This window comes from Colletotrichum graminicola (genome assembly GCF_000149035.1).
Source record: "Colletotrichum graminicola M1.001 genomic scaffold supercont1.24, whole genome shotgun sequence".
In the NCBI taxonomy this organism is placed as follows: domain Eukaryota; kingdom Fungi; phylum Ascomycota; class Sordariomycetes; order Glomerellales; family Glomerellaceae; genus Colletotrichum; species Colletotrichum graminicola.
The window spans coordinates 301168-321320 of record NW_007361028.1 but is presented as its reverse complement, the minus strand read 5'-3'; the positions used below and the strand labels follow the sequence as shown (position 1 = coordinate 321320).

Below are 20153 nucleotides of genomic sequence, written 5' to 3'. Positions count from 1 at the left end.
CACGCCCCGATCAGGTCTCCTCCTCCCCCCCCCCCCCCCCCCCCCCCCAAAAAAAGCGAGAAAGGTTTGACGGGGTTGGAACGTAGAAAAGATGACGGCCTGGTTTGGCGACAGTCTTATCAGATGAAATGGTTTGGCCAGTCCCAAGCCTGCAATTTCCTCGACGGCATGATAATAAATCTCAAGGTAAAGTTATTTGCGGTTTTGTGTGTCATCGTTCGACTACGGTCTGGAGGCTTCCTTGTGGCCATGTGCAGTTGAATGACTTACTCGTGCTTGAATCATGGCTTTGGCCTAGAAAGCTACCGTCGTAGAAGAGACAAGGCCCTTTCTGATTATCATGACCCAAAGCACATATCGGTCAGCACTGCCATGTGAACCATGCCAGTTGCTCATGTGAAGGAGACTTTTGGTTAAATGCAGGAATAATAACATTCATGTTGGAGTAAGCCTGACATACCTTCCTGAGTTGAAGGCTGTCATCTATGGCAATCCCGTGCGCCGCCAACCAGATTAACTCCAAATGAATCTAAACCATGCATGATAGGGATGTCGAGGAAGCTGGGCGCTTTATGCAGCCGTCCTCCTAATCCATCACCTCATCCAATACTACTTGAATCCAGTGATACTATTCCTAACCGCGGCAACAGATCCCGCCGTTTGCTCACTGCTTATTACATGTCATGAGCAGCAAGTGCCCTGGAGTCATGGTATCAGACGCTATCTCGCCCGCCATCGAAGCTGTGTCGTGTATCCTCGTTGTGGAACCGGCTTCCTCCCCCTTCCACTCAAGCCGCCTTTGTTTTAAACCAGGCGAGGCACATCCTCAAAGGCTCTACAGGCTCAGCACTGCAGCCGTAAGCACAGTTAGGAGGACGGCAAGTCTCAGGCCGGCGGCGGACACGCCCTCGGGGGCGGCGCTGGGCAGGCCGGTGTTGTTCTGGCTCTGCTTGAACAGCGGGTCCATCGTGACGTCCTTCTTCACCGGGGTCTGGCTGCCGGCGACGCAGAACTGCATGGGGTTGTGCCAGGTCGCGTCGACGACGCGCTTCCACGCGACCTCGGGCTGGAAGAGCGACTCGCGGGTGTGGAAGATGCGGCAGTTGGCCGGCTCCCAGAGGAACTGGAGCGGCGTCCTGGCGTCGGACATGGAGAATGCGTTCTTGGCGTTGATGGCGCCGGCGCTCCTGGGGGTCGTGGCGCGCTTGATGGCGTAGCCCTTGGCCAGCTCGCCGAGCTCGCCGCTCATCAGCTCCTCCCGCCGTTCCTTGGGGGTGAGGTCGAGGATGGCCCTGGCGTCGGCCGTCATGTCGTTGAAGGAGAAGACCTGGGCGCCCTCGACGCCGGCGACGGACTGCATGATGCCGGTGGTGGGGCGGCCGCCAATGACGGTGGTCTTGACGCCCATCTGCAGGATCATGAGGTAGGAGAAGATGGTGCAGGTGGAGCCGCAGGTGCCGTCCGTGAAGATGACGACGTTCTCGGGGTCGAAGACGCGGCCGGGCGGGTTGGACCGGCTGCCGACGCCGGTGAGGTTGAAGGTCGGGTCCGTCTGGTTGAGGGGCGCCTGCTGGTAGGCGGTGAAGCTGTCGCCGTTGAGGGTGACGGGGGCCAGGATCTGGTCAACCGTCGTGAAGGCCTTCCCGTCCGGGGTGAAGACGCCACCGGGGATGAGGTTGCTGACGATCGAGCTGCCGATCAGGTCCTGAATGGCATCCCGCTCGTCGGCCGACGTCGGCGTGAAGTTGGCAGGGATCCCGTCCGTGAGGCGGGCCAAACTGACGAGGCCCTCCGCCAAGCGCATGTTGTTCGCCTGGAAGCGATCCACTTCGGGGAAAAGCTGGAAGAAAGGTAAGCCTGGGTCGCTAAAGGGGAAAGAAACAAGAAAGGATATGCCCCCTCTGGAAGGGAACAATTACATACCTGGGCGAACAGCTCGTAGCCGGCGATGACGAAGCCACCGCCGTTGGCCGCGACGTCAATCACGAGACGCTTCTTCCCCGCCTCCTTGCTCTTGGCCAGGAACTCAGCCACGGTGCTCTGGAAATTGGTCAGGTACTCGATGGCGTCGATCGCACTGGGATCGGGAGACGCAAAGGACAGGACCGAGAGCACGGCGACGTCGTCGTAGCCGGTGCCGTTCAGGAAGTAGCCGGACGTGGTGTTGGCGCCGCTGTCGCGCACAATGGGGAAGGGGAAGCCCTCGATGGTAGGCGGGGGAGGCGGCAGGTCGGGCCTGTTCGGTCTGGGGTTCGTCTGGTTCGGCATCATGCCGGGCGGCAGCGATGGGGCCTTGGGTGCGTTGTCGGGGTCGCAGAAACGGCTGTAGTAGTCGTCGCCGCTGTTGACGCCGGTGAAGTTGGCCCCCGGCCGGATCAGCGCGAAGCTGTCCTCGGACCGCTCGTCGCCGTTGTCGTAGGTGAGGGTGACCTTGCTGCCCTGGAAGGCGAGGGAGGCGGCGACGACGAGGAAGCCCTGGCTGGACGCGTAGGACTTGAAGTTGGAGTTCCACTGCGAGTCGGGGTCCTGGAAGCCGCTGAACTTCAGGTTGATGTCGCCGATGGCCGTGACGGCATCTCTGCCGTTGATCTTGACGATGGCCGGGGCGGCGGTGTCGTTGATTTGCGCTGCGTCCGGAGGGATTAGCACATGGCCGGAAGGGCGGGGGCCACACTAGGGGAATTTGTTTCCCGTCAGAACTCACAGAGATGATACAGCTTGGGAATCTCGACACCGTCGCGGGAGACGGAGACGATGTCGGCGGCGAGCCTGTTACGGAAGCTGAACCCCTTGAACACGTCGCCGCGGAAGGCAAAGTGGCCATCGTGGGCCGAGGCGATCAACTTGAAGATGGCAAGCTGGAAATCGTATTCGCTCTTGTACTGGCCAGCCTCGGCCTTGCTCCCTATTTCATCAAGGCCGCCCTCGATGTCGACGGGCGGCAGCATGTAGGACGCCGGCGGCGACTTGAGCCACGACAGGGTCGACTGCCATTGAACGTAGGCCTTCAGACTCTTGATCAAATCCTTGGCCGGGCCGGGCTTATTCGGCACCGTCTGGAGACAGTCGAATGCCAACTGCGCCGGGACTTGGGGAGGTTCTGTTTGGACGAGTCAGCGAGCCGGGTTAATACACGTCCATGACGTTGAACGTCCACGAGTGGGAGTGTGAAATAGTTCCGCTAGTATCCCCCCTTCCCTTGTCCGAGACAAACTTGTTCAACATGACGTCTCCTAATCACATACCTTTCGGGTTAGCCTGACGGAACTCTTGCATTTTGGGTCGGATCTGGGCGCAGGCATTGTTGGAGCCACCAGGGGCCGTTCCGCTGGGCGATGTCGACGCCGTTGGTGTGCCGGTAGTTGACGAGGTCCTTGTCGGCGGGAATTGTTGAGGAGCCGGCACGGCTAACACGGCAGCGGCCGCGGCCAAGGGCCACAATGTGAACCTCATCTTGTCCTTGCAAGCTTTCCTCTCACTCTTTCTTCCCACGGGCTCTCTGCTCTTATATGCGGCCTCTTCCTCGCCTGCGTCGGTTCTATTCCGAGAGGAGGAAAAGAAAAAAAAAAGGATCGGACTGGATAGATGGCGCAGCTATCTACAAGGCCAGCTATCTGTGAGGCCAGCTCAGGCTCTCAAGAAAGAGAGAAAACAAGGGAACGTAAAGATGTCGGGGCTTGCACGAAGATACCTTGAGGGGAACACTCGAGAGGTCCCACAATGCGAGCGCGGGAGGGATCGACGAGCGCATGGGGTTTTAAGAGCTGCATTGTCCTCGCCGGGTTGTCCTCTTGCTTCGACGAGACCGAACGGTCCAATGTTGGGTATTGCAAAACATGCAAGACTCTCGCATCGCCCTCGAGTTTCTTCCCCGTTCTTGGCGGCCGGCATCTCCTACATAGTAATGCTGGTCTGATGCTCCAAGACACGCCCCGGGGGCGGGGGACGGGGGTGCGCTCACAAATCATGAAGCCAGTTTGAAACACGACAACCTTCACAAGCACGCAGATAATCATCAGCCTCCTGGACCCGCCGCTACTACATTTAAACTTTGACTCCGTGCAAGGTGAGCCCCTTGACAGACGCCAAATCTGTGCCCGTCACACTCTCTGAACGGGCCTAGCACGTCTTGAATAGGCCTAGCGGACGGGAGCCATCGAGGAGTGATTCAAGAGCTTAAAGAACCCGGTACACTACGGATACTTCTCACCACGTAGTAACCGTGGTCTTGGCGGTTGATTGGGCTCCTGTTTCTTTCGGCCCATTCAGGTGGACTTGTTTGTCTGAAGTCATCCTTAACAGCCAAGCCAACACGCACACACACACACCTACCGTCAGCGTGGTGCTCTAACCAGCTATCCCCCTGTCTTGGGTTCGAAGATCTCGGCTTAGAAGCCGGCGACAGTCATTGCTTTTTGTGTTGTGGCCTCTCTCATCGCGCGGCTTTCTCCTCCCCTCCCCACCATCTTTTGTCCCGCCAGAGCTTCGCCTCTGGCTAAATGCAGGAATTAGTCGTCATTCACCGCCATAATGAAAGCTTCTTGCCGCCTCGCGGGTCCGGAGCTGAATCTTTGCTTGGCAGCCCTACGATGGGATGACAAACCAGCTGAGGAGCGGGGGAAATACCCGACCTCGCAACCATGGCTCGGCTCCCCCCTCGATTCAACAGCCGTTGCTGCCGACTATGTATGTAAAGAGCCACCCATTGCACCGCCAAACTTCGAGTATAAGTCAATAAATGGAGGGGAGTGTTTACTGCCCGCCAACCAGACAGAGGGCTCTGCGAGGAAGCATGCTCGGAAGAGCGCACAGATGAGGGTCCCGATCAAAGCGGCCACGAGAAACGCCCCTTGTTGCAGCGTCGTGCCATCCACGGCCAACAATTCTGGGCACTTTGGGCGTCTCTGCCCCTCTGCCGCGGAAGTCGCCTTGTTACCCCCTGGCTTTCCTCCCTGCTTGTGGTGTATGTTCAAGAGAAGCTTTCGAGAAAGAGTAAAAACAGCAAAAACTCTCAGCTCATGGTGTGGGTGCAAGGACAGGCCTGGTTGGGAGGCGCATGGCGGCACGCGTGCCGGTCAGTGAGTGACCGCTCACTCAGCCAGCCCTCTTGGCTTATGAAGGGGAACACTCGAGGGCCGTCTTTTTTCGTCTTCTAGACACGAAAGCGAGCCATTACGTAGCATACACAAGAGGTATTTCTGGAAGAGAAGAGAAGGGAGGGAAAAAATAGCATCACACAGACGAGGGCTCCGTAACAGAGTAGCCGCTCGGCTCTCCGCTCACTCGATCTCGTGTCCGGGTATTTCAACATCCGCTATTCTCCGTCCACATGCTGGCATATGGGGGAGCAGTACAATGAGCCGTCGCTCCCGCGTCCGCAGACGGCGAAGAGCCAGCCCCCTCTTCAGCCGAACTCTGCTGCCGTGTCTTTGGCGTGTCCGCAACGCGCCCTTCCCTGTCCTTCATGCGCTCTCTCCTTTCTCTCTTGCGCGTGCGCGCCTCCCGCATCCTCTCAGACGATGACACCCAAGACGTCCATTCCCGCCACCCCCATGGCCAAACTCAATCCCACTCCCGCTGCGGCGCCTACCAGACCGCCGGTACACCGGGCTGCGGCGGCGCCCCCGGTGCTAGAACTCTGGGCGACCCCACCAATTGCCGTCTTGCCGGCCCCACCGCCGCCGCTCCCGCCGCCGCTCCCCGGACAGTCCGTCGTGCACGGCAGCGCGGAGACGAAGGGCGTCGGGGCTGTGGTCCCCGTCTGCGGCGTGCCCGTGATCGTGAAGACGGGCTCCTGCGAGACGGCCGACACGTCGGGCACGACGTTCCGGGCGTCGACGTTGAGCACGGCGTCGATCATCTGGATCACGCCGTTCGCGACGAGGATGTTGGTCTGGATGACGCGCGCAGAGTCGACAAAGATGTCGTTGTTGGAGAGTGTCAGGGCGACGCTCTTCCCGTCGACCGCCGTGCCGAGCTCGGTCGCGTTAGCCAGCGACGAGGCCTGCGCGACGACCGAGGGCACCAGGTGGTACCGCAGCACGCGGCGGAGCGCGTCCCTGCCCATGCCGGAGAGCGCGCCGGCGACCTGCTGGAAGGCGGCGTTCCGCGGGGCGAAGATGGTGACGTCCTTCGTCTCGGCGAACTCGGCGACGAGGTCGGCCGTGTAGAGGGCGCCGAGGAAGGAGGTGAACTCCAGGTAGGCGTCGCGGGCGGTCGTCTCGAGGCGTGCGGGCGTGACCATCAGGCTGTCGACCACCTGGATGAGCCCGCCGTCAAAGGGGATGTCGGCCGCGAGCGCAGTGGTGCGCGACGCCACGCCCGACGTCACGACGACGTCGCCGTTAGGCTGCTTGGTCACCAGGACCTGCTGGCCGTCCGTGACGTTGGAGAAGCGCGCGTCCGTGAGGAGGGTCGACTCGATGGTCGAGTCGCCCCGCACCAGAGCGTTAAAGGAGAGCCTGCCTTTGAGGACGCCATATTGCAGCGCGAAGGGGATGGCGTCCTTGTCGGCGTCCCAGCCCTGCCACTTCAGGTATGCCGAGTCGCTCGGGGCGAGGATCTGGCGCTCGTGTCAGTGAAATCGAGGCGGTTTCCGGCATCGCCACTCATCCGTCCGGCTAGCACCGAAGGTATAAACCGTGTGGAATAGAAAGGAAGGGGGGATGCGAAAGGGGTAGACTTACCGTGACACCCGATTTGGGCAGCCTCGAGAAAATATCTGCATGATCCTGTAGTCTCACTTGTCAGCTGCACCAAACGTGGATGAGATATGTTAGTCTCGAGACCACAGGACGACGGGGACCGAGACCCGACGGCTGCTGTGCGCATGCGATGCGTACTTCTCAAACATATAGCCCACGCCCCCCTCCCCCCGTGCTTGGACGTGCGCGTACCTTGACTAGACCACGGAACGTCGTCAGATTCGCCTGCTTGCCGAGGACCTCCTCGAGTCCCTGTGCCGCGGCGATAGACGCGCCCAACACTGCCGATGCCGCGGCAGCCAGGAATGTGCGCGTAGATGGCCTCATCCTTCTTTCTTGTTGGACCTGTCGCGACGTTGCGCCCACCGCCACGAGGGTAAGGGGGCCAAGATAGAAACCAGGCTTCCCAGATGGAGATTAAAGAGCGGCTCTTGCGATCAAAGCGACCCGCGATACAATGGGCATCAAAAGCAAACAAAAGCGGCCAAAGAACGGCCCCCCGCGCAAACAGCTGGCTTCGAGCAGTTCGAGGGAGAGAGCACTTGGCGATGGATAAAAGAGGGAAGCAAAACCGGTCCAGGCCAAGTCCTCGCGCGCGCGCGCGGCACAGACGCCAGGGCGAGGGCGACTTTATGAGAAGGCCACGCGATCCCACCCTCCACCCTTCCGTTCCATGCATGTCGGCGTCGTGGCGATTCGGGCCTGGAATTCGGGCCTGCGTGGGAGAGGGGTCCCAGACGAGTGGTATAAAACCCCGGCGACACTGGGGGATCGCGGCCAGCTTTATCCGGGAAGCATGCACACCCGCCAATAACCCCCCCCCCCTTCTCTCTCTGGACAGGCAGCACAGCGTGGGAATGGTGGCCTGCATACGAGGGGTCCAATTTCGTAGCGTTTGCCTGGAAGTTCGCGGTGCTCTGGGTCGACGAGTTTGGACATTCGCCACGGGGCCCAATCTGGGGTTCACGTCCTTTTGCCATTCATCTTATCGCAAGATGGCGAAGGACGGTGTTGAAGAGCAAGGTCGGGGAGCGCCGTGAGGGGTGAGCTGAAAGGAAACAGCCAAAGGAAGACGGAAACGGGAATCTATGGCACCATTTCCAGAGCTCGTCAGCTTTTAGCGGTGTGTGCCTGTGCTAGGGTAGACGGGCAGGGGGCAGATAAGCCTATAGATGATCTGGCCAAGGCCGAGATGGTCCCTCGTAGGATTGCACAGGCATTAGGAACTAGCGTTTTTGGGGAGAAGAACCGAGGCATGGAGGGCAGGGGTAGTATGTATATCAATGGGCAGTTCGATATCTCTGCTTTGGACGTTTAACCGAGAGAACACAACCTGTATCTGGATGTCTGGACGTGCGTGCGTGCACGTCTAGACGACGCCGGGACGACACGGAGGCCGGCCGAGTCAAGTGTGTGACGTGTCTATCAAGCGCAATGTCTCGCCATTGTCGGCGTAGATGGCCGCAACGGAGAGGGCATCGATAACCTGACTAGTAGTCTATCCGGGCTGTCAACCAGGATGGCCGTGTTATGTATGAGTGACACGGAGCCCCCTGGCTCCAATCCATCAGACCCCAGCTGTGTTGGAGCTAATCCCGTGCCACCAACTCTGGACGGCTGCGGACGCTTTCTGGAGCGCCGACTCAGGTCCAGCTGCCAAGCCAATAAATACCATGCATGTATGCACCTTTGGTGATGGGTGCAATGCATCCAAGGTAGCAATATTCCGCAGGAACTCGGCTCAACCACTAATGAAAGTATCCCGCTTCGAGAATACCCTGGAGAGTCCAGAGTCTAGACAGCAGGCATGGCCGCCAGTCACTCGCAGGTTCGCCCTCCGCCGTCTCCCCAACATCGTAGTACACTTTTCCAGGCCGTAGGGACCCGTGTCAAACTGCCGCTCCGGGGCTGCGATGCCCGATACACAAGCAGCCGGCATCTCTAGACGCGGCCCCATGATCAGCCCCCTTGGAAGGGCGACCCCGGTCCGGTCCGTTGAATCCCCTTGCTCCGCACCCGACCGGCCGGACTGTGGTGCGTGGCACACAAGGGGAACCCCACTCGTTCTCGACCGCATCCTTGGCTAACCCCGCTCCGCGTGTATTTGTCAAGGGCGCGATGTGGTGTGAATCATCCAAGATCATCGCCTCCAACCCCGGTCCCCTTTGCTTTGTTGCCCTGACAAGCACAAGCCATCTTCGTGCTCAACGGCTTCTCGAAAAACCTCACCGTCGTGATGGCTCCCTTCGATAACAGCCCAGAGGCCAGCTTCCGCGGCATGATCCACGATCAAAACACAAAGAGATGGCAGGACTTGGAAAGCCGTCTTCAGCCAGATGTTGTTGTCGATGGGGAGTCGCTACCGATAGGCCGCTTCCGGGACCATCTACTTCGCGACCTTGTGGGAGACGGAGACACCAAAGAGGTGAAAATCGATGCGATGCTGGTTGATGCCGACACCCCAAGCATCGCCGCACGTCTCATCAACCGCGTCACTCCCGCGGCCTCTGAGCCGCTCGAATATCAGGAAATCGTCTTCGCCAACTTCGCAGGCAGTCTTCTGTCCACTTGGCAAACCGTCCGAGATGAAGACGGCTGCCGAAACCGAGAGCCCGTGGTGCCACCTACACCACCCTCCTTCTCTGCGCTGCCCAACAGAGAGAGATCGTTCTCGAAACCATCGGCTGAACTCAAGTCATTCTATCAAAGCTACATTAAAAGCATAAACGAAAAGACAATGAGTCGGGAATTCGACATCTTCTGCCAGCCGGTGCTAAGGCACAACGGCCGCGAGCTCACGATCGCCGAGTACATTCCCCTGATCAGCGACAGCCAGGATGCCATCGACGGACTCCACTTTGACATCCAGGACCTGCTTGCGGACGCAGAGACGCAGCAGATTGCGGCGAGGTTGGAGTTCACGGGGACGCCGGTCAAGGAGTGGGGAGGCGCGAGGCCCAATGGCGCGTCTGTCAGGTTCCATGAGCATGTCATCTATCAGCTTGAGCAGGGCAAGATAGCGCGCGTGTGGTCGACCATAGAACTGGACCTGTATCGGAAGCAAATGGGAAAGGATGTTGTGTAGGAAGAAGGCAAGGCAGCAAGCCGCAGCTTCTCGGGCAGCCAAGCTCTCATACGCTACAGAAAGCAGTTCGCTCCAAGCCTGATATGAATCATGATATACGCACAAAAGATGTCAGCCGAAATTCAATCACGCTTCTTCTTCGGCAAGTTGAGGCATCCCTGCGAATTTCATTTGAGCTCAAAGTTAAACACAGGCGGTGAGCCTGTGACTGGTCTCCAGGATGGGTTTCCGACAGAACTGTGTGGTATTTGGCTCGTGTGAAAGGGGTTGTTAAAGGGACGAGGAACGAAATAAAATGTGCTCGGAACTTTTTGCGAGCACGTGGGATCACTGAAGCAGTGAAGATTCATTGAATGTCATGATTTCACTGAGAAATGTCATTGCCGATAAACATCCAACGTGATAAAAGTTAATCAATAACTCACTTTCTACTGTTTAAGATTCCTGAAGGTCCAGTGAAATGAGATGAGCCTTCTCCCAAGAGGACTAGGAGGCAGAGCTATGTTTAACAATTGTACATCCAGTCGAGTTTATTACTTGGAACCCAGCATGCGCCACGCAACTATGTGTCCCCTTGAGAACAAAATATCGAAATCAATGGACCGGTCACCGAGCTGCAAATGAGAGATGAAAACTTTGACCAAGATACGAATCAATACTGCATAATCTCTATCTAGATCGAGTCACGATAGAAGTACCGCCCAACGTGGGCTCGACAATATACTTCGACCTTGGGCTCAGGTTAATCTAATACGTCGCAATCAACTGGATACCAAACATCCCACCCAGCCGCACCTTCTATAGTCCAACTTTACTTCTTCTAGATGCACACAGCATTCAGCCCAAATGCTTATGTAAAACGTGTAAGAACGTTCAATGCTCTCAACCCGATACGTCTGCACCGCTTTCCAGCAAGCACATGGAAAGCTTACCAGCACGACGAACAACTCATCGGGGTTGCCACACGGTGGATAATCGTGTCAACAATTACATCGCCGGTGAAGTATCTCAAAAGGAAATGGCCGGTTCTTTGATCATCAAACGGTTAGGAGGACTACACGATTCTTATCTGGCCCTCGTCCTCGGCTGGACTGTTCATGAAGACATCCCATCTTTAGCATTACCGTCTCTCTCAAGATATGTATAACTAAACAAAGCCGAAAAAACAAAAAACGCTGGCGCGCGGCTGTCGCTGCTTACATGGTACCGTTCACGGAGCCGCTCCTGGACCGGGCGGCGTCGAACAAGCTCTTGATGTCCACCTGCCACTGTGCGATATCGGGCCGAAGGACGCGGCGGTCGTACGTGACCAGGCCGTTGACCTCGCCCTCAACATCGGACGTCTGCGTCCAGACGCCGCCGCTGCACGCGTACATCTCCACCTGCTCACGGAACTCCCTGAGAAGCACTCGGCCACGGTAGTTGTAGGCCTCGAGGTTCTCGTCGATCTCGTACGTCTGGTTGATGGTATCGATCGCCTGCTGCACGTTCCAGAGACTGCCAAGTCCGTTAGTGTGACCGTTGAAGGAATCTTTACGGGGAGGAAGCTGTGCTCACTGCTCGATGGAGACGTTGTGCCCGATGCCACCAAATTCACCCTGAAACCCGATGCGCGACGCGTCATAAGGCGACGAGGCAAGAGAATAAAACGGCGTGCCACACTGGGGATTGGCGTAGTGATGATTGTCAGAGTAGTCGCCGAATCCGTGATCATACCAGCCACTGTTGGCGTCGATGAGCCTCGTTGGGTCGATTTTGCGGACAATCTCTACGAGGGTCTCCTCTGGGTAGGGCGGGCCCCTGAGCTGGCCCCAGCCTTCGTTGTAGATGGTCCAGGTGACAATGCTGGTGTAGCTTTTGTGCTCTTGGATCATGAGCTGCAGCTGGCGCTCGAACTCGGCCTGCTGCTCGGGGTTTGGCAGACGCGAAGAGTCGGCTGTCAGGCTTGGCATGTCCTGGATGACGAGAAGGCCGAGCGTGTCACAAGCGTGATAGAACAAGTCAGGCTCAACTTTGATCTAGAACAGTGTCAGAGAAAGAAATATTAGATTTCGGAAAGAAAAGAAAAGGGGGGGGGGGGGGGGGGCTGAGAAGCGGCATCTTACGTGCTTGCGAACCATATTCATGCCAAGGTTCTTGAGCACTTTCAGGTCATAGGTCATAGCCTCCACGGTCGGCGGCAAGTAAAGCCCGTCGGGCCAGTATCCCTGGTCGAGGGTTCCGAACATGAAGATGAACTCGCCATTCAGCAGAGGGCGCTTGACTCCATCAACCATGCCGGTAGAGATTGTGCGGAAGCCGGTGTAGCTCGAAACCTTGTCCCGGCCCATCGTCACCGTAATGTTGTACAGATTGGGGTTTGACGGCGACCAAACGTTGGGCGAAGACACGGTGAAGTTGAAGGGGGAGTCGGAGGTTCCGTCGCTCTCCCCTATAGTTTGGCCATTATTGTCAATGACAGCAATGTGCACTTGCGACGGCGGGCTGGAGTAGCTGTGAACAAGCACGTTGACTAGGCAATGTTAGATGTGGGACGGCCGCTGTCGAGCTGCTCTCTCTGGCGTGGATGTGTGACATACCATTTCCTTGATGGTCAGCGGCCACGTCCAACTGGGTGATTCGGTTTTGCGGAGTGCTCTCCAGCCAGACCGTCTGCCAGATGCCGGAGCATGAACGGTAGAAGATGTGTGAAGGGGACCTGGTCTGCTTGCCGATTGGAACGACATAGCCCGGCTCATCCGTGGGGTCAAAGACAAAAACTAGCCTTGAAAGTGAGTTTTTGTCAGTCTGCGGCCCGTTACAGTGAAGGATACAGATGATTCCACTCACAAAGTGTTGTTACCGCCGGGTTTGAGGTACATCGTCGCGTCGATCGTGAAGCGGAAGTATCCTCCGCGGTGGAACCCGGCCTTCTGGCCGTTGATGAAGACGGTCGCTTCGTAGTCCACGGCCTCAAAATTGATGAGCACCGTCTGATTCCCCCAGTCCATGGGCACCTGGAACGTCGTCGCCAGCCAAAAATGGCTCACGCCGAGCTCCTGGAGCCCGGAGAGTCCGCTCTCGATGCACGACGGAATCAGGACCTCCCTGTCCAGCGTGCTGCCGGAAGGCGGGTGGTTGACATCATCACCTCCGCTCGCGGCCCGGTAGGTCCAGATGCCGTTCAGGTTCAGCCACTTCTCTCGGCGCAGCTGCGGTCGTGGGTGCTCCGGCCAAGGGTTTGTCCCGACCTTGGATGTCCAATCCGTGTCGAGCGGCGGAGTCTGGAGTTTGTAGGGCTCCGCGGACCCGGACGTCGGTGCTGAGCCTCCTCCACTGGTCGTCGTCGCGTTGAGAGTGTTTGTGGTGGCAGCCATGGAGAGCGCCGCCAGCGCAGACGAGAGGAGCGCCTGCGTGAGACGCATCTTGAAGAGTGCTAGAGAGCGCCGAGATGATGTTCAGTGCTGGTTCCTCGAGAGAACGGTTCAACTTTCCAAGGTGGCCACGGAAATCGGGGCGGGAGAATCGAAAAAGAAGGCGAGGTGCAGCACGAACGAGAGGGGTCACTGCGCAACGGGGGATGCTCCTGTTATACTCAAGGTTTGTTGAAAAGAAGGTCTAGGGTTATCCTTGGTTGGGACGAGCGTTGACATTGAGCAGACTTGCAGACTCCATTAAATAAACTGACCGGTGCGCGCAAGCTTCACGAACAACATCGGATTACTTCCCTTGCTCTACCCGGACGTCCCGGCATTGACTCAAGCGAGCTGGATGTGGACTGGCTTGGCCAGGGAAACGACGCAAGGTTTTCGAAAGTTCCTCTCCTTCGCAAGGGTTCACTCACGGTGACGTGCCATGCAGAAAGGCATGCAATGTTACATCCCGGTGAACCACTTCTCCACATAGCCAGTAACCGGCAGTCGTGATTCTTTGGTTTCCCATGTCTTGGCCGCTTGGCCTTTGAGTGCAAACGGCGGGGGACTCGCTCAGGTGCCGGGCTGCTAGCATGCGAGTAACTACAACATCGAAATAAGCACCGGGTCGACCAGTTGTTGTACGCAGCACGTGGAGCGGTTTGGCGGGGTGGTACGGAAAATGCTGCATGATGCGGTCATCTGGGGAGGGGGGAAACGAACTGGCCACAAGACCTTCACGTCGGTCGATATTGTCGTTTCTTGCGAACATGAGCCCGTCAGCTCGCTAGTAGGTCTGGCATCCTCGGCCGGCCACTCAAAGCGCGATGCGGAAAGGGAGTTGCATCGGCCCGTTGAGGGTTGCAATGTCTGACCAACAGATCCATCCAACCTCCCCCAACCCAAAGGGCTCCTCTCTGATGAGGCGTCGCCGCCATGGGTGGGTGGGGTTTTCTCCTAGTGAATTATGCCCGTGCTATTCATGGGACGGAGGAGTGATCGACAGGCCCATTCGATTTAGGGCAACGCCAAAAGTCATCCGGTTTATGTCATGGCGAACTGCCACAGCAAGGCATGTCGCAGGCAGCCGACGGGCCTCATATTGCCTTTCCCACCTCGTATCGAACAATCGTGGAACCTCTCTGCATTCGAAATGTATCACGCCATGGAAACCCGCATCTCTCTGCCTCCTCCACTCTTGGGTGCGGGATGCGGCAGGTTTGTTGGCCATATCCGACTGGCTCCTCTGTCCTTTCTTGCCGCGGGCCGGAGGGGGGCTGAACCTTGTCTTTAATTCCCGGACTGTGCATGCGGGGATGAGCTGCGAGAGATCGACGGGCAGTGGTTTTTGGGTTCCCTCTACCGACTTGGCTAGACTAATTACCTAGTTCTTTTTTCCAACCGTTCGTCCAGGTGACCTTTTTGTTTTCCAAGCGATCCAATGGTCTCTTTGACGTTGAACCGATCATCACGGCCTGGCCTTCTTGTGTTTTTCACGTGGTGCATGTCTCGTGGCATGTTGTAGGCCTCTTTTGGCGATTCATTTGGCCTCCCGACGGATTGACTCGGACAGGTAGATGTGCATAATGGTCACAAACTCTCGTAGATGAACCGTTGGAGCCATACCCTTGTACGACGCAAATTCATCTCTTTCGCCGTAACCTCATATCCCCGCTCGTATTGATGTGATAGCCCAAACTGGTAAATATGTCATTTTTCACTGTCGACGTGGCTGAACGGACGAATTGTGAGGAGGCTTCTACGAAGTTGTGTGAAGTCAAGAGAGGGCCTGACGAGGACACAATGGACATGTATGTATGTGCAGGCTAATAGACCGTATAAATAAATGATGGCATCAGGGCTCCCTCGATCTCACCTAATTCATCTCTAAAGTTGGGAAAACGGAAACACAAGCTTGCGACTAGTTGTATTGCAGTCTTGTTGTGTTGAGCGATATCTGTCGCAGGAATTGCAATATTGCACACGTCGCAAGCCTAAAATGTCGTCACTTTGTGAAAGGAGTCCGGGTATGGGAAAAGTGAACATGTTATATTGCTCGAGCACCGAAGGTGGTGTGCTCCGAGGAATGCGGGACAACCCCACGAGAGACTCCGGACGGCGAAGAGTCGCGTTTCTTTATTTAACCTTTCGTCCCACCCAGTCGTCTAATATTCCGCTCCCAAAACGTAGGGATGAGGTGCATAAGCTTGCAGAAACCCAAAAGTTTCAAGGTGCCAAGACCGGGAGCAAACCACGAAACACCAAACATGATTCATGTTGACGAACAGGTTGGATGCTCTGGAAGAACTCCCATGGCTTGCATTAAAGACATAGCCTTTTAACCTTTGTCCGGCCAATATGGCTTAAAGGGCTTGAATCATAAGGGCAGTCTCAAACGGAAAACGAACCGTATAATCAACGCACACCACCCTTGGTCAAGAAACACAGAGGTCAAGAGCTTATAGGCCGAAAGCCTATAGCATCAAAGCCGACACAAGAGAGGCGTCCAATCAATAACTTATACAATCGTGTTGCTCTACAAAGCTTATTAGCCTTGTTCCGGCCTCCTACTTGGGGCCATTTACTGGGAACAGTCGGTCTTTCATGACGGTCACTTTAGTAATCGGCTATGGGATCCTTAGCAATGATGACGAAACATTCTTCTCAAGGGGCACGTGGAGGTATGTGGGTAAAGCTGGAGTATGATCCTGAAGCTAAGTCGGTGATTGAAGTCATGAAATAGCTGTGTTTGCTCTCCAAGAAATACTTTGATTCTGACACTCCTACATGCTTTTCAACATCACATATTCAAGGAGTGATGACGAGCATTGTGCCATAATCCAAACGTATCTAAGCTACCTCTCTCCGTTTCACGTGACAGTAAGTAAACTAACTAATTAATTGTTGTTGTTGTTGTTGCTGTTGTTGTGGTTGTTGTTGTTATATTTAACGCCTAGTATGTTCCTAAAAAGAACAAAGGGCGCCTAGGGTAACTATCTTAGGAGTACTTTTAATATAACGCGTTACTGCCTAACCTTCTACTGTCTAGCTGGCTTGCTGTATCAATATCCTTTGTTAACTATACCTAGGAGTTTCAACCTAAATACTATTATTACTGTTAAGTGCCTAAGGGCTTTTTAGTAAACTAGTGCTATATAGTACCTCCTCTTATTTATAAAATAATTAGAAGTAGGTGTTCTATATGTCTAGTTATATAGTGCTATTTATATTTCTATGTTATTAAAGGGAGCTAATACCCCCTGTCTATGTTGTCCTTATGTCCCTTTATAAGGATATAGAGTAGTAAGGGTATAGAGGTATAAAAGGGGGGGAGAAAGGAGAGAGGGTAATATAATAAGAGTAGAGGTATAAGTCTTTATAGTGTAAGTAGGTATTTAATAGTACTAGACACTATTAGGTATCTAGACTAATCTATAGTCTAGAGGGTATTTTTAAAGCATACTAAAGTAAGAAATATCTATAATAAAGCTATACCTCTTTATTATAGCCTAGTATATAACTTATAAGTTATACTATGTCAGAGGCCTGACTGGGGCCTGGCAGGGGATCACCGGTGGAGCCCTATTAGTCATCCAGATGAGGGATAAAACCCCTATCCGGGCCCACGATAGTTACAGTTGGCCAGATTCGAATGTGAAAACAACAACAACCTACCTTTTGACTAGCTAAGTGACCCCTATCGCCGACTTCATCACTCGGATCCAGACGCCTCTAACATACTAGTGTTAGTAAGCTTTTACTATACATAAGGTCCTATATTAAGGGGTTTTTACCTTTAGCCTAAGTAGTAAGCTATACTAGTATAGGCTATCTTATACTATATACTTAAAAGGGTATAAAAGAGAGGCCCTCTTTTACTACTATAGGTTCTGAGGTAATAAGATAGGTATGTATTCCCCTACTAAGGGTAAATTTAGGTAAAGAAGTATATATTACTATGTACTTGACATACCAATTTGCGAAATGTGGCACGTAGAAGACTTACATTAGATCAGACATGTGCATTTCCGGTATACTAGAGCTAAAGCAAATGATATAGGTTCGTCATGGGGGGAACAAAAGTAAGATAATAAGCGAGGAACTCAACCTCCCCGCCGGGTCTTGAACTACGTTTCTTATAACTTAGGATGCAGAATTTACAGTTTAACTCCATAGACACAACTTAGGCAGGTGATTTGCGCTCATAAAGAACCAATTATACGATGCATGCCATCAAATCCACAACCCTATCGATGATAATGTTCTTGGATTCGATGCGATTAACTGATCATTTCCATCTAGATATAAACCCCAGTCTGGCATCCGAACCAAGTATGAATTTGAACCTCTCCCGGAATCACACGCTTGATTCAATTTTCGACCTAGGATTTACCGATCGGTGAATGCCGCTATGATAGTCTATCGTAGATGTAACCAAGCTCTCTGCCCTGCTATTTTGAGTTGGTTTCCTGATTTCTGGCTTGAGAAACACAAAAACAGGTAGAGCAACACGCAAAACGCAGGATAATTAAAGTTCTATGCCATTCGATTAACAATAGTTTAGGTTGATTTCCTTTTCTTCCATGTGCAATAAGTATCGGCATATTTCATGATTCAAGTAGTATCGGCAAAACGACGCCGTTAATTGCGGGCAGCAATTGACGCCTTATATCGTATTCACCTCTCGCTACGACAAGTAGTGAGACAATATGACAGGACTCCTACTTGTATCACATATCCAGACACGACATGGTAACTGATATACTCTTTGGAGGATTTGCTTGCTGAGCAACACGTTCCACAAGTGAGTTGACATCCGAAAGGCCAACTGAAACTTGACGTGATAATCCATGACGCGGGCGACAATCTGTACGACGAGCAGCTTTCTGTTATCTAACTAGGCCCGAAAATTACGGTCTAGTGAGCAGGATAAGCGCCTTGCAGGTACGAAGATGATACGCTATCTACCCAGCAACGCTTATCGAGTATCAGGGGTGCCTAAGTTGTGACCTACCCCGCGGTTCCAATGGAACACGCTCGCAGTTGCGTGTTGTCTCTGGTTCCAGTCCGGAACTGCCATTCTTCAAGGCATAGTAACCTCTTTCTGTAGCACCAGCCAATTGAGAGATCGGCGTTCCAGGTCGCAATGAAGCAGCTCGGTCAGACGTACGACAGGAGAAACAACCATGTCGACTACCACAATGAGACCATTCGGCCGGTGGTGTACGATGATCTCGACCCGTTCGGCCACGAAGAGGATCACCAGGTGACTTGCTTCCACTGAGCTGCAGCCTCGTGCAAAACAGCCGTGCTGACCTCGTGATGCAGATCAAATACAAAACGATGTCGTGGAAGCTCGTCGCAGTGCTCATGATAGCGGAAATCGTGAGCAACGGCATGCTGTCTCTGCCTTCGTCCTTGGCTGTCGTTGGGATCGTCCCCGGCGTGATCCTCATCATCTTCCTCGGCATATTCGCGACGTACACCTCCTGGCTGCTGATCCAGTTCAAGTTGAGACACCCGGAAGTCCACTCGATGGGGGAAGCCGGGCAGATCCTCTTCGGCCGGGCCGGGAGAGAGCTTCTCGCCTTCGGGACGGTGGTCTTCGCCGTCTTCGCGACTGGCGGCCAGCTCCTGGCGGGCCAGATAGCGTTGGCGACGCTCAGCGACAACAAGCTCTGCTTGATGCTTTACACCGGCATCTTCGCGGTTCCGACGCTTCTCTTCAGCTTCCCGCGCACGATGGACCAGCTCTCGTGGCTCTGCGTCCCGTCCGTCGCCTCGATCCTCGTCGCGGGCATCGTGGGCATGGTCGGCGCGGGCCTGCACCCGGCCGCGGACCGGCAGGTCAGCGTCGCCGTCCGGTCCGACTTTTACACGGCCTTCATTGCCATCACGAACCCCGTCTTCGCGTACGCGGGCCATTTCATGTTCTTCATCCTCATGTCGGAGATGCGGCGCCCGCAGGACGCCATGAAGGCGGCCTACACCCTGCAGGGCTTCGCGACCACCTTTTACGTCGTGTTCGCCGTGGTGTGCTACGTCTATCTCGGGAACGAGGTCGCTTCGCCGGCGTTCAGCAGCCTGGAGCCCAAGTGGGCCAAGGCGGCGTACGGGATCGCGATACCCAACTTCCTCCTCGCCGGATCGCTGTACGCACACACGGCGGCAAAGCTGCTCTTTGTGCGCATATTCCGCAAGAGCCGCCACCTGCACAGCCATACCGCGGTGGGATGGGGAACGTGGGCGGTCCTGGTCGTACTGATGAACGCCGTGGCGTTCGTTCTCGCCGTGGGCGTGCTGATTTTCAACTATCTCATCGGGATCGCGGCCAGTCTATTCGCCGCGTGGTATACGTACGGTATCGCAGGCGCGTTCTGGCTGCACGACAACTACCATGACTACGACGGGTGGAAGCAGTGGGCGCGCAAATGGTTTCAGGCCCTGACGGCGGCTCTGACCTTTGCCGCCGGGGGCTTCATCTGTGTAGCCGGGACGTACGTCACAGTGAAGGGCATCGCAGAGGCGTATGAGTCTGGGGCTGTAGGAGAGCCTTTCAGTTGTTAGACCGAGAGGGATGATGCAAGCTCGTTTGGTGAGAGAGCGGGGGAGTGCCCACGTTCAAAGCCTACCTAATCGAAAATACACAGGTTTTACCCGCCCTGTGTTGGTCAATCTGAGAACAAAGCCTTGGTGTTCTTAGGTATAGCATGGGACATTAATGAACAGGGGTGAACATAGACAACTGGATCCCCAGGCCAACCCAACGAATGAATATAGCCGAGGGGAGAGAGGTTTACTGTTGAAAACCATTGTTAATCATGACAGCTTCTTAAGGATCTTCCGGTGACGTCAGTCTCGGCGCACTGGGAACCGCATTTGATCCGGTCTCCGCTCCCTCCAGAACTCCGGGTGGTGTGTCTGTCGGTGTGATGGTGAACCGTTTGATTAACAGCTCAGGCGTCCACCGAA

The 20153-nt window shown here is 55.1% G+C and overlaps 5 protein-coding genes across 5 annotated transcripts; 2 read left to right on the top strand and 3 right to left on the bottom strand.

Moving 5' to 3' along the window:
- Nucleotides 1–835: 835 nt before the first annotated feature.
- Nucleotides 836–3453, bottom strand: GLRG_06436 (peptidase S41 family protein; the record flags this gene model as incomplete). Its single annotated transcript, XM_008097121.1, has 4 exons — nucleotides 836–1840; nucleotides 1924–2627; nucleotides 2705–3100; nucleotides 3246–3453. 4 exons carry the CDS (start codon nucleotides 3451–3453, stop codon nucleotides 836–838), a joined length of 2313 nt encoding a protein of 770 aa, XP_008095312.1.
- Nucleotides 3454–5512: 2059 nt separating this feature from the next.
- Nucleotides 5513–7031, bottom strand: GLRG_06435 (fasciclin domain-containing protein; the record flags this gene model as incomplete). Its single annotated transcript, XM_008097120.1, has 3 exons — nucleotides 5513–6562; nucleotides 6687–6731; nucleotides 6897–7031. 3 exons carry the CDS (start codon nucleotides 7029–7031, stop codon nucleotides 5513–5515), a joined length of 1230 nt encoding a protein of 409 aa, XP_008095311.1.
- A 1909-nt stretch (nucleotides 7032–8940) lies between these two features.
- On the top strand, nucleotides 8941–9789 carry GLRG_06434 (SnoaL-like polyketide cyclase; the record flags this gene model as incomplete). Its single annotated transcript, XM_008097119.1, has 1 exon — nucleotides 8941–9789. One exon carries the CDS (start codon nucleotides 8941–8943, stop codon nucleotides 9787–9789), a length of 849 nt encoding a protein of 282 aa, XP_008095310.1.
- A 1196-nt stretch (nucleotides 9790–10985) lies between these two features.
- Nucleotides 10986–13193, bottom strand: GLRG_06433 (glycosyl hydrolase family 2; the record flags this gene model as incomplete). The annotated part of the gene is made up of 5 exons (XM_008097118.1): nucleotides 10986–11286; nucleotides 11347–11807; nucleotides 11895–12301; nucleotides 12369–12553; nucleotides 12619–13193. 5 exons carry the CDS (start codon nucleotides 13191–13193, stop codon nucleotides 10986–10988), a joined length of 1929 nt encoding a protein of 642 aa, XP_008095309.1.
- A 5134-nt stretch (nucleotides 13194–18327) lies between these two features.
- GLRG_06432 (transmembrane amino acid transporter) lies at nucleotides 18328–19748 on the top strand (the record flags this gene model as incomplete). Its single annotated transcript, XM_008097117.1, has 2 exons — nucleotides 18328–18447; nucleotides 18510–19748. 2 exons carry the CDS (start codon nucleotides 18328–18330, stop codon nucleotides 19746–19748), a joined length of 1359 nt encoding a protein of 452 aa, XP_008095308.1.
- Between the last annotated feature and the right edge of the window lie 405 nt (nucleotides 19749–20153).